General features: G+C 39.1%; 1 gene segment (V, D, J or C); it reads left to right on the forward strand.

The window, feature by feature from the left end:
* Positions 1–1,157: 1,157 nt before the first annotated feature.
* Positions 1,158–8,290, forward strand: LOC103172055. The segment is given in 5 exon segments: positions 1,158–1,177; positions 4,709–5,020; positions 5,511–5,840; positions 7,933–8,063; positions 8,192–8,290. Coding segments are annotated over 4 exon segments (807 nt in total).
* The last annotated feature ends 6,594 nt before the right edge of the window (positions 8,291–14,884 follow it).

Consider the following 14,884-nt stretch of genomic DNA (forward strand, 5'->3'; position numbering starts at 1 on the left):
CATACAACATCCACAGCACCGATGTAAACGGCCCTGAAAATGGATAAATCTCAGAAATAACCTGCTGTTTAACAGACAAATTCCGGTTAATTTTGATTACAGGATGTTACTCAACGAGATTTACGTCTGTGGATCTGCTCGGACATTAAACGAAATTCTCTGGAAAACATAAGAATTTATTCTGACCGAAACATCTCAGGAGCCATCAAAGTATTCTCTGAACTGAGGTCCAGCAGTTGCCAGAAATTCAGGTTCAATATTTGTTAGTTCATCCTGTGCAGGAGTTTTTGTCATGTTGTGTATCACTGTGACAAACAACGCACGGCATTAACCGTCAATACAAAAACCGCTCAACACCAAACCAGCCTAATCTCTTTCACTGCTCGCTTGTGTGCGTCCCACTGAATATTTGAGGAATTGGCATTAATAAAATGGTGTCTATCGTTGAGGATTTTATTACGATAAAAGACACAACTCATTATATTTGTTCTTCAATCTGTTCTTGACAAGAAAATGTGTTTGAGGTGAGCGCTGCAAACTGGCAAAAATACAAATCATTGAACAGGTAAATACAGAGCCATGCAATTGCTTTCAGAAAATTACAGGAATATATTGTGCGCTTCATTTGGTTTGGGGAAGCCAAAATTTACTAAAAATGTATTTGTGTGCCTTTCCCGCACCGTGGGTTGTTGCAGTGGGCAGCACACTGACTGCAGCACAGTGACAAAAGTACCACGGCATTAACTATCAATGCAAAAACCCTCCAACCCCAAACCAGCTAATCTCTCGCTCTGTTCGCTTTTGTGTGTCCCACTGAATATGCGGAGAATTGGTGTTCATAAAATGGTGCCGAGCCGCTGAGCAAATTGCCCGATTTAATAGATATAAAATATTACATTTCACCTTCAATCTGTTGGTGACAATAAAACGTGTTTGACATGAACACTGCAAACTGGCAAAGACACAAACACTTAACAGGTAAACACGGAGCCAAGCGATTGTTTTCAGAACATTACAGAAATATATTGGGCATTGTATTTGGTTTGGGAGAGCCAATATTTACAGTAATGTTGTGTTTGTGTGCACTGCCCGCACAGCAGGTTGTTGCAGTGGGCAGCACACTGACTGTAGCACAGTGACTACGTGGGTCGAGGCACAGTGTTGACTGTGACGGATGGTAAGAAGCTGACAATATCTCACTCAATTCACTGAACGTGTCTCTTTGTATATTTGTTTCGTTCACTTTACCACGTATTTAATATAATGAACTCTACGCGGACGGGCTATCTCACAGTTTGAAACCAGCTAAAGATTTTTAAATGTCAATGCTTTCAACACAACTGTTTCTTCATGTATTATTCTCCCAATGTTTACTTTATTGTTGGTGATATTTTTGGTGATTTGTAAATATCCAGCTGAGATTACACTGATGGACTTTCTATAGTGTTTGTTCGCGGTGACTGGCGACTGCTGGGTTTCGGGTATAATGTCGCCGGGAATTGCATAAAAGTGTTTCAAACTGTGCGCAAGTTTTGGAAATCAGGACCTGAATGTCATGGGATGAGTGACCGGAACGTTATCTGATCGATTCCAACATGTATTTCAATCCGGTGTTTTATATAAGGAACACGGCTGTGGGTTAAAGATGTTCATCTGGGAGGAGGTGAGTGCGAGATTAAAGCGGGTTGACACTGCTGGGATGTGACTGACAATGCCTCAACACAAATCTGCACGTATGTTACAGAAATATTAGTGAATGTTTATTTTAAGTAATACTAGTATTACTATGTTGCTCACAGTCTCATTTCCTCAGATGCCCATACATCAGTCAGGATTATTTTCAGCGATTGTTTATTCAATTGATATTGCCAGCGGTTGAGTTCCACTGACTTCGATTCCTCACAATGTACAGAGGTCGGTGTTGATCTACAATCATCAGCTTTCTGCTTTACACTAACTATCTTGCAGAAAAACACAGATTTATTCATCAAACATATGTTTAAGTTTGATTAGCAGACTGCATTGTAAGAGATCCAGTTATTAATGACATGTTTAACACAAAGCGAAACTGGTCACTGACATCAAACTAATGGTATCATATTTGATCATCTAAAACTTCAAAGTTGGCAGAGATGAGGGTGAAAGGAAGAAATCTCTCATTTTACTGAAACACATGCTTTAGTTATTCTGCGTAACTATTCGTTCTGCAGGGACTTCTGACTGTGAGTTACATTGCACAATGTACAATGCTTCGTGTGTGATGTGGATAGTGTGTGAGCTGCTGTGCAGTTACTGACAGCTTCAGGCTGAGAGAAAGAGAATAAGCATTAACCTGTGGGTTATTGGATGGAAACAAAATGTGTTTGAGATGAGAGGGTTCAGGCTGTGACTGTGTGTGAGACCTGGTTAAACGGCATTGAGCAGTGTAATAGCGAATGGCTAAATCGAGATTTCTCACTGTGGGAAGAGCGGCTGGGAGCGCGGTTCATGTTTAACCCTAAGATCGAGGGGTAGGAAAGTGCAATGTGAAGGTTTTGTTTGATGATTACCTTTCCAGAGGCCGAGACATGCACTGACGATCAGTTTGTGAGGAGATCGAGTTGTGGTAATGTGTAAATTGCCGCAGAATTATAAATATTAGTTAATTTCAGTTTGATTTCTAAAAGAAGGTTTCCCGATTTCTTAAGAAGAACTGGAATCCAAATTTAAAGTAAATTTTAAATTATTAGACACTTCCGCGCAATCTTAAAGTAAAGAAATAATGATCTACAAGTGTTTATTATCAGTTGAGGATTCGGATCTCAGAAGTAAATAATGTCTCTATTTGTATCATTAGTTAATTTTATTTACTGATAACTAACAAGTCGGTGACCGCAGGGGCTGGAAACAGACCCACAGACACCAGCACTGCTTGTTTTGTATGTTTATATCACATGCCTCTGTCTGTCAACCTGTGTGGAATGAATATAACATGACCACAGGACATTTAACTGTCAACACAGGAATCTAACACAATTCAGGGTAATACAGATTGTGAAGCAAAGCAGAATGTTATCCACTCTGTAGCTCTGTAGTCCTGAGTCCTGTAGCTCAGGATTTAGAGCACTCGCCTCACAAGAGAGATAATCTGAGTTTGATTCCCGGGCAGGGCGAAAAGTCAGGAAGATCTCCTTACTCCACACTCACAACAACAATTCGGTTTGCCTTACAGTAAGTAGCAACACACCTGTTCGTCAATCAACCGATTGCTTTCCCGCACGTATTACTCTCTTCAAAATATTAACGATAAATGTGTCATTGAATCCACGACTGTTTGTGGAAAACTGCTGTACGCATTTGGATGCCCCATTTCGCCCTGAAAAATACAATGAATTCACTATACAGTGTATTCTTTGAAGCACTTGGAGACGTCGCGAAGACCTGATATGTCGCTATACCAAATGCAAGGAATATTCTATTTGTAGTTTCAAATATGAACGTTATATTGCTTTGTCCGTTAGGCAATGCAGCGTCACTGACATCAAACGCCGGACAGCGGCTTCTGCCTTTATTTAACCATTTCACAGCTGATTGCGACAAAAATACTCATAGATATGTTGGGTATTTCCGCATTCTGGGCACAACACTGATTGCAGTCCTTCGTTCCTCATGTAAACAGTGAACCTAACCATTTTAATCGTTCTCTAGTTTTGTAGATTACAAAATTAAGAGGGATCAAAATTCTTGAACAGTCAATCAAATGTTTTTCGCACAGACAATATACACTGATTTCACTTCACATTGTATTGTGTGAAGCGCATTGACATGTCTCAAAGACTTGATAAGACCCTATTTCCAATGCAAGTGACATTATTCTTATCAATATTTTATGTACTATTTTAACAACACAAATCGGCTGTCTGGTGGCCATTGACTGTGTCGATTCTGTAATCAGTCTGAGCAGAGTAATTTGTTTTAATACATACCAGAGCCAGAAAGACATATGTTTGAAATCTTCTGACGATTGCATCAAAATTAAAATTGCGCAAAGGTCTGAGTAACCTTGAAACAAGCACATTTTAGCAAATGAAACAGACGATTAGGAAATTGATGCAACAGTTTAATTTCTGCGGCTTTTCTAAAAATTGCATACATACATATACACACACATGAACACACACACACACACACACACAGAACCTGCTTCGCCTGACAATGCTACATTCATTTTTGTAGTGCCCCTTTTTGGTATTCAATGAAAACAATACACATGTGAGCTTTGACCCCAAGTTTATTTAATTGAGCAACATGAGGAAATCGGGCCGTAATCTACAGCCTTCTGTCCGCAGAATTATACCACACACTTCCTCAACAATTACTTTAACTGTGTTTCCTGGAAACAAAGAGTGAATTTGGGTTAATCCGAGAAGGTATACAGTTAAACGCACAGTTACAAGTCATCCAATACACGTGTTTATTCCTGAGTGTTTTTCATTCAGATGGAATTGAAGCTCAATAGGCGCAACATCACGCAGTCCTTCAGGAAGTCTTGTTCAATATGACAGTAAATTATTCCAACACCAAATGATGAGCATATTCGGAATCAGCAATCTGTGTTCAGCTCACCCACAATGTGAGAATATTCATGGACAGTATTGTTTAACTGACCGAACACGAAATCCTGGATATTGGTTGTTAATCCAGTTTCATGTATGTTTTCCTTTTCTAGAATGTGAGCAACCCACTGGGGGTGTGAAGGTCTCTTTCCTACCACCCTCGCAGCAACAGGTTTTAATGGAGTCCACTGTAACGCTGACATGTGTCGTGGCCAATGCACCACTTGACGTCAACGTGACTTGGACACAAGGAAAGACACATTTACAGTCTGGATATGGGAAACCGTCTGCCACTGAGCCTCAGGAAGTGATCAGTAAATTAAACGTTTCTACACAAGACTGGAAGAGTGGGAAAGAATTCTTCTGCCTTGCCAATCATGAAGATATTCCAACTCCCATCGGAGAAAAGACATTTAAGAGGAAAGGTGAGTAGCCATATTTCAGGAAATAAATGATTTATTTGTTTATTGTAATTTCAGATTTTAGTCAACAGAAACAACTGGGAATACAATGATCAGCTCTCTGTTTGCTTCTTTTTCTGTTTGTCTTTCGATAGATTTATAACCTCTCACAAATGTCGGACAACAATTTATAGATAAAATTTGTTAAGTACATTCACTCACATGAATTATATCAACAAGAATCTAACCATCATCTGGAGGATGTTTACACATGTTCTCAGGGAGCAGAGTTACCATATCTGAACCGCTGGTCACTGGGGGCATATAATAAAGTCCTGTCGGGGATTTCAACCCACACCAGTGTTCATAGTCACACCAACAATTACAAACCACTGAGCACAGATTGAACAGAGACACAAACATTATTCTCAGCTTGTTCTGCAAGATCTGATGCTTCAAAATATTCTATGATTGACACCATCATTGTATTGATTTGATTGCATTCTTCCTACAGTTATGTACACAAAACAACCTTCAGTGTATCTGCTCCTCCCCTCGGCAGAAGAAATGGCTGCTCAGCAGTTTGTCACCTTGACCTGCCTGGTGAAGGACTTCGCTCCCAAAGAGATCTTTGTGCAGTGGACTGTGAATGACCAGTTGATTGATGCCAACAAGTACAGAAACACCGAGGTGATGGCAGACAGTGAAGATCTCAACTACTCCATGTACAGCATGTTAACCATCTCAGCTGACGAATGGAACAGAAGGCCCTCCTACTCATGTGTGGTCGGCCACGAAATGTTCCCACTGAAGACTCGGACCAGAACCGTAAATAAATCCAGCGGTAAACCGAGTTTTGTAAACCTTGCACTTGTCCTGATGGACACCGTGAATCCGTGTCACTGAGTATCTCTCAATACCATCTTGCTTATACTTTTTTGTACCCACCTTCTTGCCATTGGATTCTCAGTTTCCAACAATTAAATCAAATAAAGATCATTGTTTTATTGATGTATCATGTACTTCGGATTGAATTAAAATTAATTACACAGATACTTTCCATCGTGAGTACTGATCCATTTTTTTTGGAAGCAATGCCAATATCAAGTTATTACCGCAGTCATTTTGGTGGTTACAATTAAGCGTGTGATATATTTCCACATGTGTCATACCCGGGCGGACCACCCACCCCAGACCCCTACGACCCACCACCCACACACAACCCCCCGAAAATATAAGTTGACAATAAGTCCCACTAATTCAACATCACTGGTTATAATCCAATCTCAAAACGAATTTTATTTGCAGTTTGTTTTATAATTGCACAGCAGAGCTGCACCTTTTCCCTTGCAGGATATTTTCTCTATCACTGAAAGCATCGCATTCCCACGAAACAACTTTCAGATGTAAACTGTGCCATTTTTTGGTAAATTTCCTGTAACAATGATACTTGTTCCACAGAAAAGATCTGGATACGGTTACATATTCACTTGAACACTCGCTTAGCCACGCTTTTGTAAATAAATACACTCATTCACAAACTTCACACACGCTCAATCCACCCAAGTCCACATTTGCACTCATACACCAGACTTCGCACACTCACTCACACTCATGTCTACCCAGGCCCACACAAACTCACACACAATCACTTCCACACAGTCCCACACGCACTCAAATACATTCACACCCAACCAGGCGCCTCATACACTTGATGGCCCTCAGGGATGAACCCTGTTCACTTACATCTCAATGTGTTTAGTTGATTTACACAAATGTTTTTGCTGGTTGTTCTGTTGCTTTACAACAATATCAGCCATTTTGAAATAGAAATGGTGCCATTTATAAAAACGTTGATGATGAAAGAGTAGGGGAAGCAGACAAATTCAGGAATAACCTGGGGAATTGCGTAATGTAACAGAGAGTTTAACTGAGTTTCCAGAGAGGTGGAAATGTAGTTCAATGTTGAGACACCAGTTTGTTGAAAGCGTATTTAGTTAAAATAATCACTGCAGGAATAGCATCAAAATAATTCTGTTATAAGTGGAATGGCAAAAAACTTGGGGGATACGCCGATTGGAAAGCGTATCGGAAGTTCATTGAAACAGATTCTGTGATTTTCGCAAAGTTAATCGACTGTCAATGAAACTTCAAGTTAACGGGATTGCGAGTGGATCACTGCATGTGGTTCTGGACAATTTATCACACAAAGGACATAAGAGTTGCTGAGAGGGTTTTGGGCAGTTACACAAAGCCCATGAAAATAGTGATTGTGATTGGCGTTACAGTGATCAGCTACAAATATTGTTGCCGTACTTCTAAAAACAGAAGGCAAAAGAAAAATTGAAGAGAGTCGTTCCAAAGAATTTAAATCCATTAAGATTATAAAGGCTGAAGCAATGAAAGTGGATTGTATCCATACAAACGGGATAAAACATGCAGGAAAGCCACTGTAACATATGAAGGATAATTCGATTCCTATATTCAGATTTTTAGAATATATTATGCTTTATCTCAATATCATTATGTAAAGAAATTTAAAATGGAATTTGGACAGTCACTGTGTGAACGTACAATAGGCAGAAAGGAGGAATTGGATGATTGGGGAAGATATGTCCATTTTCTAACAGCGGAATCTCAGTGGCAGCATTTCCATCCTTCTGTTATTCCACGAATTTAATTTTCCCAAAATGTTCCCCCAGTTCTTTTTTGGATGCATTAATTGTGAGGAAGAAAAAATACAACCACGATTCCTTTATTTCTGTTAAAACTAAACATTTAGAAGAATTGGTCGAAGGGAACGTGCAGTTTATTAAAGTGAGGGAGCCCGTGATCAACTGGGAAAATGCATATACATTAACAATAATACGTTGAAAGCAGAAAGGCCTCAGGTTTGAATCCCCTCTAAAGATATTTCCTTTTTTTTATCCTAACAGATTTCCCAACCGAGATGATGCTGAAAGGTTTTCAAGAAGTACCAAGTGACAACCTGTGGCCTACTGCTTCCACCTTCATCATCCTCTTCTTCCTGAGTATTATGTACAGCGCAGCCGTCACTCTAATTAAGGTGATGAGAATAAATTCTTTGACGCCATGATATGATGTAGCAGCTGATGTTGAATACTTGTTCCATAGGAACCCTCATTGTCATTCTCATTGCAACCACTTTGCTGAGAACTTCCACTCTCTTTGTAGGCCAAGTTACTTGTTTCTGGGCTGTGTGAAGGTGATGAGAATATCCTCTCCATTACACACCCTATCGCACCTGAGATATGCTCACCTGGTATAGACTAGCCAAGGACTGATGGTTCTCTACAGATTATGTGCCTCTGTCTGTACATTGTGGACAATTTAAAGCATCATGAAATCGTTCTGTCTGCTACAATTCCCAGCAAGCAACTAAAAATTCAAACACAATCAGTTGGATTCGTGTATGTGTGTGTGTGTTTGTTTATTTGTATTTGTTTATGTGTATTTGTTCTTTTAAGTGTGTTTGTGTCTGTGTTGATACATATATATATGAAACATTAAATATATGCCTAAATATTAACTCTCCATCTAGGCTGAAATCATTCATTATATATTTGCTTTTATTTTCCAGATAAATTGAGTTTCTTCAGATCATATTCATCGATGTGTCTCGTCCGTCTGTGTTTTACAACGGTGTCTTGAGACTGATTATGTGCTGTCTTTTTTCCCCCATTATAGAAATCAGCTGAAAATAAACAATGTGTTGTGCAACTATGTGAATTTTAGTAGCTTTTCTTATCTTTAGTTTATTTTACAATATGCCTTTTGGAAACAATAACTAATAATGTTACCATCACGGCTCTCTGATAGTCTTCATTTGCTGTTTAATTTTTTTGTGATGTAACGATACCGAAAGACAGTGACTGAGGTATCTATGCTTTGATATTAATTTGATGCTCTATATATGTATTCACTCCTGTTTCTTAATGTCTGCAGATTCTCTATATTGTTACCGTGATATATCAATAAAGATGTGACGGCTGATTGAGCTGTTTGATATTTTATTTCCTGTTCCTTTTGTGTCAATTTTGCCTTTGCTCCTGATTTCCAAATTCGACAGATTCCAGTAAGTCAGCATTAAACAAAAGCTGTTAAATGTAATGTCCTACTTCAGATATAGCTTTGCTATAAAATTGTTCCACTTGAGTTATTCTTTGCTCCAGTGACCAGCAGCTGCTTCCGTCCCCAATGATCTGCCCACACCCAGATACAGCTTCAGACACGTGGCTATTCTAATAGAATAACATGCATTTATGTGTTAGAGTATTTATGGAACAATGCGCGTGTTCAATCTGTTTGATGCATTGACATAGATTTATCTCCTGCCTCTGCTGAGCTGCACAATTTGAACCGAGCAGCTTCATGGGAAAAAAAAAAGTTGACAGATCAATAACTAAATACTCACAATTGCACAGTAAGGAGGAAATTCCCTGCACAAAAGTACATTTGTTCTGACCATTCTGTGACAACTTCTGCCGTTTGTTTCATCTACATTAGTATTCACGTATCTTACATGTGAATAATTTTCCAGCTCTCTCAAAACATACCATCANTTTTTTTGTACCATGTTCTGTTTTGACCTCTCGTCATCCAACCTCTGCATTTCCAGCCAACCCTATTAATGATTTGGGGATTAACCGTGCAGAAATGTGGTGCAATATTGACCTTGATTATCCTGCTAACTAAAAAGCACAATCCTTACTGTATCCTGTGTTTAGTACGTTTAACATCCTCAGTTATATCTGCTTTCAATCTGATCTGATCCAATCCAACAGCTTAGTTGGAACATAAGAATGGTGTTACAATAGAAGACCAGAGACCATCCAGTTCACTTCCACTATCCTCATAGTGAAATTCACTTGTCATGGCCCCAAATCTTTACCGACCCCCAAGTTATAATTTCCTGAATAAGGTCTATCCCGTATGCTTTTGAAATCATCTACAATTTCTGCGTTCACCGTCTCCCGAGCAATCCTGTTCTATACATTTACTGTCCTCCAAGATTATTTCCTGAAACAAATCTATCTTGTTTGCTTTTGAAAGAATCAAAGCTTTCTGCTTTCACCGTCTCCGGAAGAATCCTGTTCCATACATTTATTGCTCACTCACTGAAATAGTGTGTACAGAGCTTTGCTTTGACGTTTAATTGCAGGAAATGTCCTCTGTTTTGACCAAAACACTGTAGGCCTCTTACCATTAGCATACTTGTGAATGATCCCTGTAGGTAAGGAATCACACTTGTATAAATCTTGACACTTTTATGCAGATTTTTTAATTTTTTGTATCCAGCAATTGGAAGTTGTTAATTACTGCCAAAATAAAGTCAGTATTGTCTTTTTACTGATTTCAAGACTTGCCAAATTCTGCAATTTCAAATGTTACATGAATAAGTATATTTAGACTCTGGTGGAATTCAGCCCATGAACACTTTCCATATCAAGTAGAATCGTCCTGTCCAAAACAATCCTTCATTTACTTCACAATTTTTCCATTCAGCTATCAATCCAAGGATGTTTGCGTCTTGCAATGGAAATATAGGAAGGAAATTATTCTGCAACAAGAGAAGGATGTTCATTTCTATAATCTTAAAGCAGCACAGACCATGCCATGCTATGGCCTGAGAAAGCAAATAGGATGTTGTGCAACATGCTTAACCAGTTGAGGCTCAAATCCTCGGAAAACGTCATGAAGCTGCACAGACATTGTTCAGACTGATTGTCCAAATGAAAGAGCCTGGACAAGATACTGCACAGAGAACAGCGAGGCTTATTTCCTCAGTGAGGTTGATGTTCTATGAGGAACAATTAATAAACTGGAGTGTACATTCATATGAAATTGTAATATATGATGTTGTATGTATATGTGTGTGTGTTTGTGTCAAAGAGAGAGAGAGGGAGAGAGAGAAAGAGAAACAGGGCGAGAGAGAGAAGGGAGAGAGAAATAAAGAAAGAAAGAGATAGAGAGGGAAGGAGGCTGGTTGGGGAATAATTTGCACTGAACAAAGCTGCAGGAATCCGGACTCAATTTAGGGGACAGTTTAATAGCAATATATTTTCAGGAAACTAGCAACATTGGAAACTCTTGTTGCAGGAATGGAATTTATCTGCAAGTGCATGTAACGTCTGGCCAGTTTCCTATGTCCTGACCAATTAGAACTATCCTGTCAGTTACTGCTTTGGCCTCCAACAACAACAATAACAAGATTCCATTGATGAAGCGCCTTTCACGTCAGGAGGACGGCCTACAGTGTTAGCATGACCCAAATTAAACACATTTCAAATGCCACCTTAAACAGTTTGCCACTCTGGTCCTTCGAATGAGGCAGTCAGGTTGACTGGTTTGTCAACAACAGGGCGTGAAATGCTAAGGACTCACTTGGCTCAGGAACACAATGATCGAGATCACGACATAGGCTTTGTTCAACTCCCATATTTTATGCCAAGTGTCCCACCCTGGAATCAGTTAAGCTCCCAGTGAGACCCGTTTCCTTCTCTCACCCCTTCACCCCAACACCGCACATCACTTCTGGCCACAATAACCAAAGGAAGAAAGAATACAACGAATATATCCACAATTAATAAATTAGAGTAAAATCAACTTTAACAATCGTTAAGGTTTCGAGAGTAACTAACTTTAATGAACACTGTACTGTATCCATCAAGCAACATTTGCAAGAAAACACATACATTGGCCACGTGATGTTCTGAGAGTGAATCAGTTTCTTATCTGCAGGAAACACCTGCACTTTCTCAAACTAAATTAGAGCAGCTTCATCTCAGTATAAACCTAACCTTAAACCAGCTGCCAGAAACTAGTTAAAATATTACAAAAAACAACACAGTGTTTTTCCATACACGCCTCATGCCAGTGGAAATCAAATAATTCTATCAGAAATTGTTCTGCAGGGGATATAAAGCTGTTGAACTTTATTTGTATCTATTGGAGAATACTTCACAAGACAGCTTTAATATTGTCTGGTAGCAAATTAATGACAAATGCGTATCTTACAAAGCTTAACATCTTCCAGAAAGTTAATTTTTGGACAGACATTCCTTGATTATTTAATGTTTATATAATTATAACCTCTCCACGCAAACTTTATATTTCAGAAGCAAAAAAAAGTTCGAAACCTACTGCTGACTAGCGTAGAATAATTCGCACCAGAAAGAATAACAATCTACAGTAGGTATTATGGCAGCATTAATTATTGAAAATTAATAGCTAAACAAGGAACGTGTGTGAACGTGTTAGTTGCTTTCAGTGAGTGAAACAGAAACGCTCCAATGATCTTTGGACATGTGTTTTAGGGAATATTATTTTGAAATCAATAGTATAAGGAAATATTGTAACTTTCATGTCTTAGGAAGTTGACGTAAGATGTTTTTATTCTGTCTGTCCGAATGCTGATGTTAACCTGCAGTGTGTCCATTAATTAGGATCATTTCGCTCAATCCCCACATTGAGACTTTGAACGCAGAGTGTACCATTAAACATATGCAGTAACCTGGCTCAGTTGTCAGCACTCTGGCCTGTCAGTCAGAAGGCCGTGGGTTCAAGCCCCATGTCTGCATGTGAAACTGATGAATTCCAGGCCGACACTGTAATACAGTGCAGGGGGTGAACTACATTGTTGGAGATTTTCTCTCACTTCTTATTTACTTTATAGATGTCCCATACCCCTGTTTTCATAAAGAGAGAATAGCTCAAACTAATACGGACAAAATCACCACTGTACACGTTAACATTAAATTACTAATAAAATAATCCTTGCATTCGATACAACGTGTTAAATTCGTCTGTAAGTGCTTCAGACAATATAATGTGAAGTAAATTGACTTTTCAATTTGTGGGAGAATGTGGCGGTCAATTGCACCCAGCAATGTTCCACCAAAAGACAAGCAGTGGAATGACCAATTTCTTCTTATTAATATTACTTTATATTGCACCATAATAATATCAGCATTTCAGACGCCGTTATTTCGTGCTGTTGAGCATTCTCAGAGTAGGATTGTTGGCCAGGACACGGGAGAATCTCCCGTTTTATTTCACATAGTGCCCTGAAATCTTTAACCTCCATTTACACAGACAGACAAACCTCGGTTTAATATCCCACCGGAAAGATTGCAGCCTCACTATGCGGCACAACCCGAGCACTGTGTTGCATTATCAGGAGGGACTACATGAGTCAAAATGTCAATGTGGACACACAATCACTTGTCAGAGGCGAAACTACTGCCATGTGAAACAGATTGATAAACACTTCATGGCTGCGTGGCATTCGCCTGCATCATACATACAGTCACTAAGCTCTGCAGTAAATCATTTGAAGCGATTAAGATATCTTCCAGCCAGGAAATACGCTGTATAAAATGTAAAGATTATTATCCTCGATTTGGCGACGCTGTGTATTAAATAACATATATAATAATAATAATCCTTTCGTATAGCGCTTTTCAAGTCATCTCGACGTCCCAAATAGACTGTGAAGTGAATTGACAGGATACTAGTGGGCGAAATGCGGCAGTCAATTGCGCACAGCAGTGTCCAGCAAACAGTCGTTTTTTGAAGAGAACAACTATATCTTGTTTTATTTTGCAGAGGGAATATTATCAGGCGTGTGGAGTAAGGAAACTTACCCCCACGACACCCACCCCGCAAAAAGTATTCAAACTGAAACTGAATAACCAACATCAGTTGAAACAACAGTTGAGAGCAATAATACAGTGTCTATCAGTCCATTGATTATAGAAAATAAGACGATTGGAGCAAAAAAGTGACAATTTGCTCCATTGAATGTCTGCTGGCTACTTGAAGGACAATCCTTTTCAGCCAATATACTTGCCCTACATTTGATGCCCTTTCAGATATGTCTCTGGCTATCTTGTGAAAATGTATATGGTTGTGTCACAAACATTGCTCCTGTCAGGCATTCCACAGCGAAATATCTAAGTTAAAGCCTTTAGTCAATGACTTGAACGACCGTGAAAATAATTTATCTGTATTAAAAACTCTCGATCTCTATCAAGCTGCCCCCCCACGTCATAGGGCCCCAACCACCCACCCGCCCACCAATAATTGAGACGATATTTACAAGACCATCCCTTATTCTTTACTTATCAGATATCCCGTCACTCCCAGATTATCTGTTTATTATTAGTAGAGCGCTCGCCTCTCAAGGAAGCGTTGTGGCTTCGATTCCCGGCAGGGCGAAACTTTGGACAAGTTTCCCGACTCCACGAATCTAACATTAATCCCTCAAGAGAAAACTAAGAATAATAAACTGGTCATTTCAAACGAGAACTGTGTTTGACACACTGCAATAGACTGCCTAGGTTTGTCCACAAACGTACAGCTAACTTATATCGTAGAATAATTTGTGAAGCATTTTGTGACATCTAGAAGATGTGAAAAGCACTGTATAATATACATGGATTATTAATATGAATTATTATTTTAATATGGAAACGTTTTGAAACAAAGAACAAATGGGTAGTTACAATGAGTTACACATATCATCTGCCATGGTTTGCTATCTGCAGAAATCTGTGCTCTGTGGGCAGTGAGTCGTTTCCTGTTGATTTGCAGATGAAAATCGCATGAGTGCAAACGTTGGAGAACTTATCCACCACAGTGATGACATACAAAGCTTTCTCTCATTGGCTGCGAAAAAAGTCAGTGATATTTGAAGAGACAAATCCCAATTAAATAAGAACATTGGAACATCAACTGAAGCATCGGCCCACAATTATTCAAATGAATAACTTTATTTCCAAACTTAATTTTCCACAGGATAATTGTACATTTTAAAACCAGATGATCCCAACGATCTAGATTACCTGGTCTCATAGATGAGTAGGC

Source organism: Callorhinchus milii, unplaced genomic scaffold (genome assembly GCF_018977255.1).
Source record: "Callorhinchus milii isolate IMCB2004 unplaced genomic scaffold, IMCB_Cmil_1.0 Scaffold1187, whole genome shotgun sequence".
Classification (NCBI taxonomy): Eukaryota; Metazoa; Chordata; class Chondrichthyes; order Chimaeriformes; family Callorhinchidae; genus Callorhinchus; species Callorhinchus milii.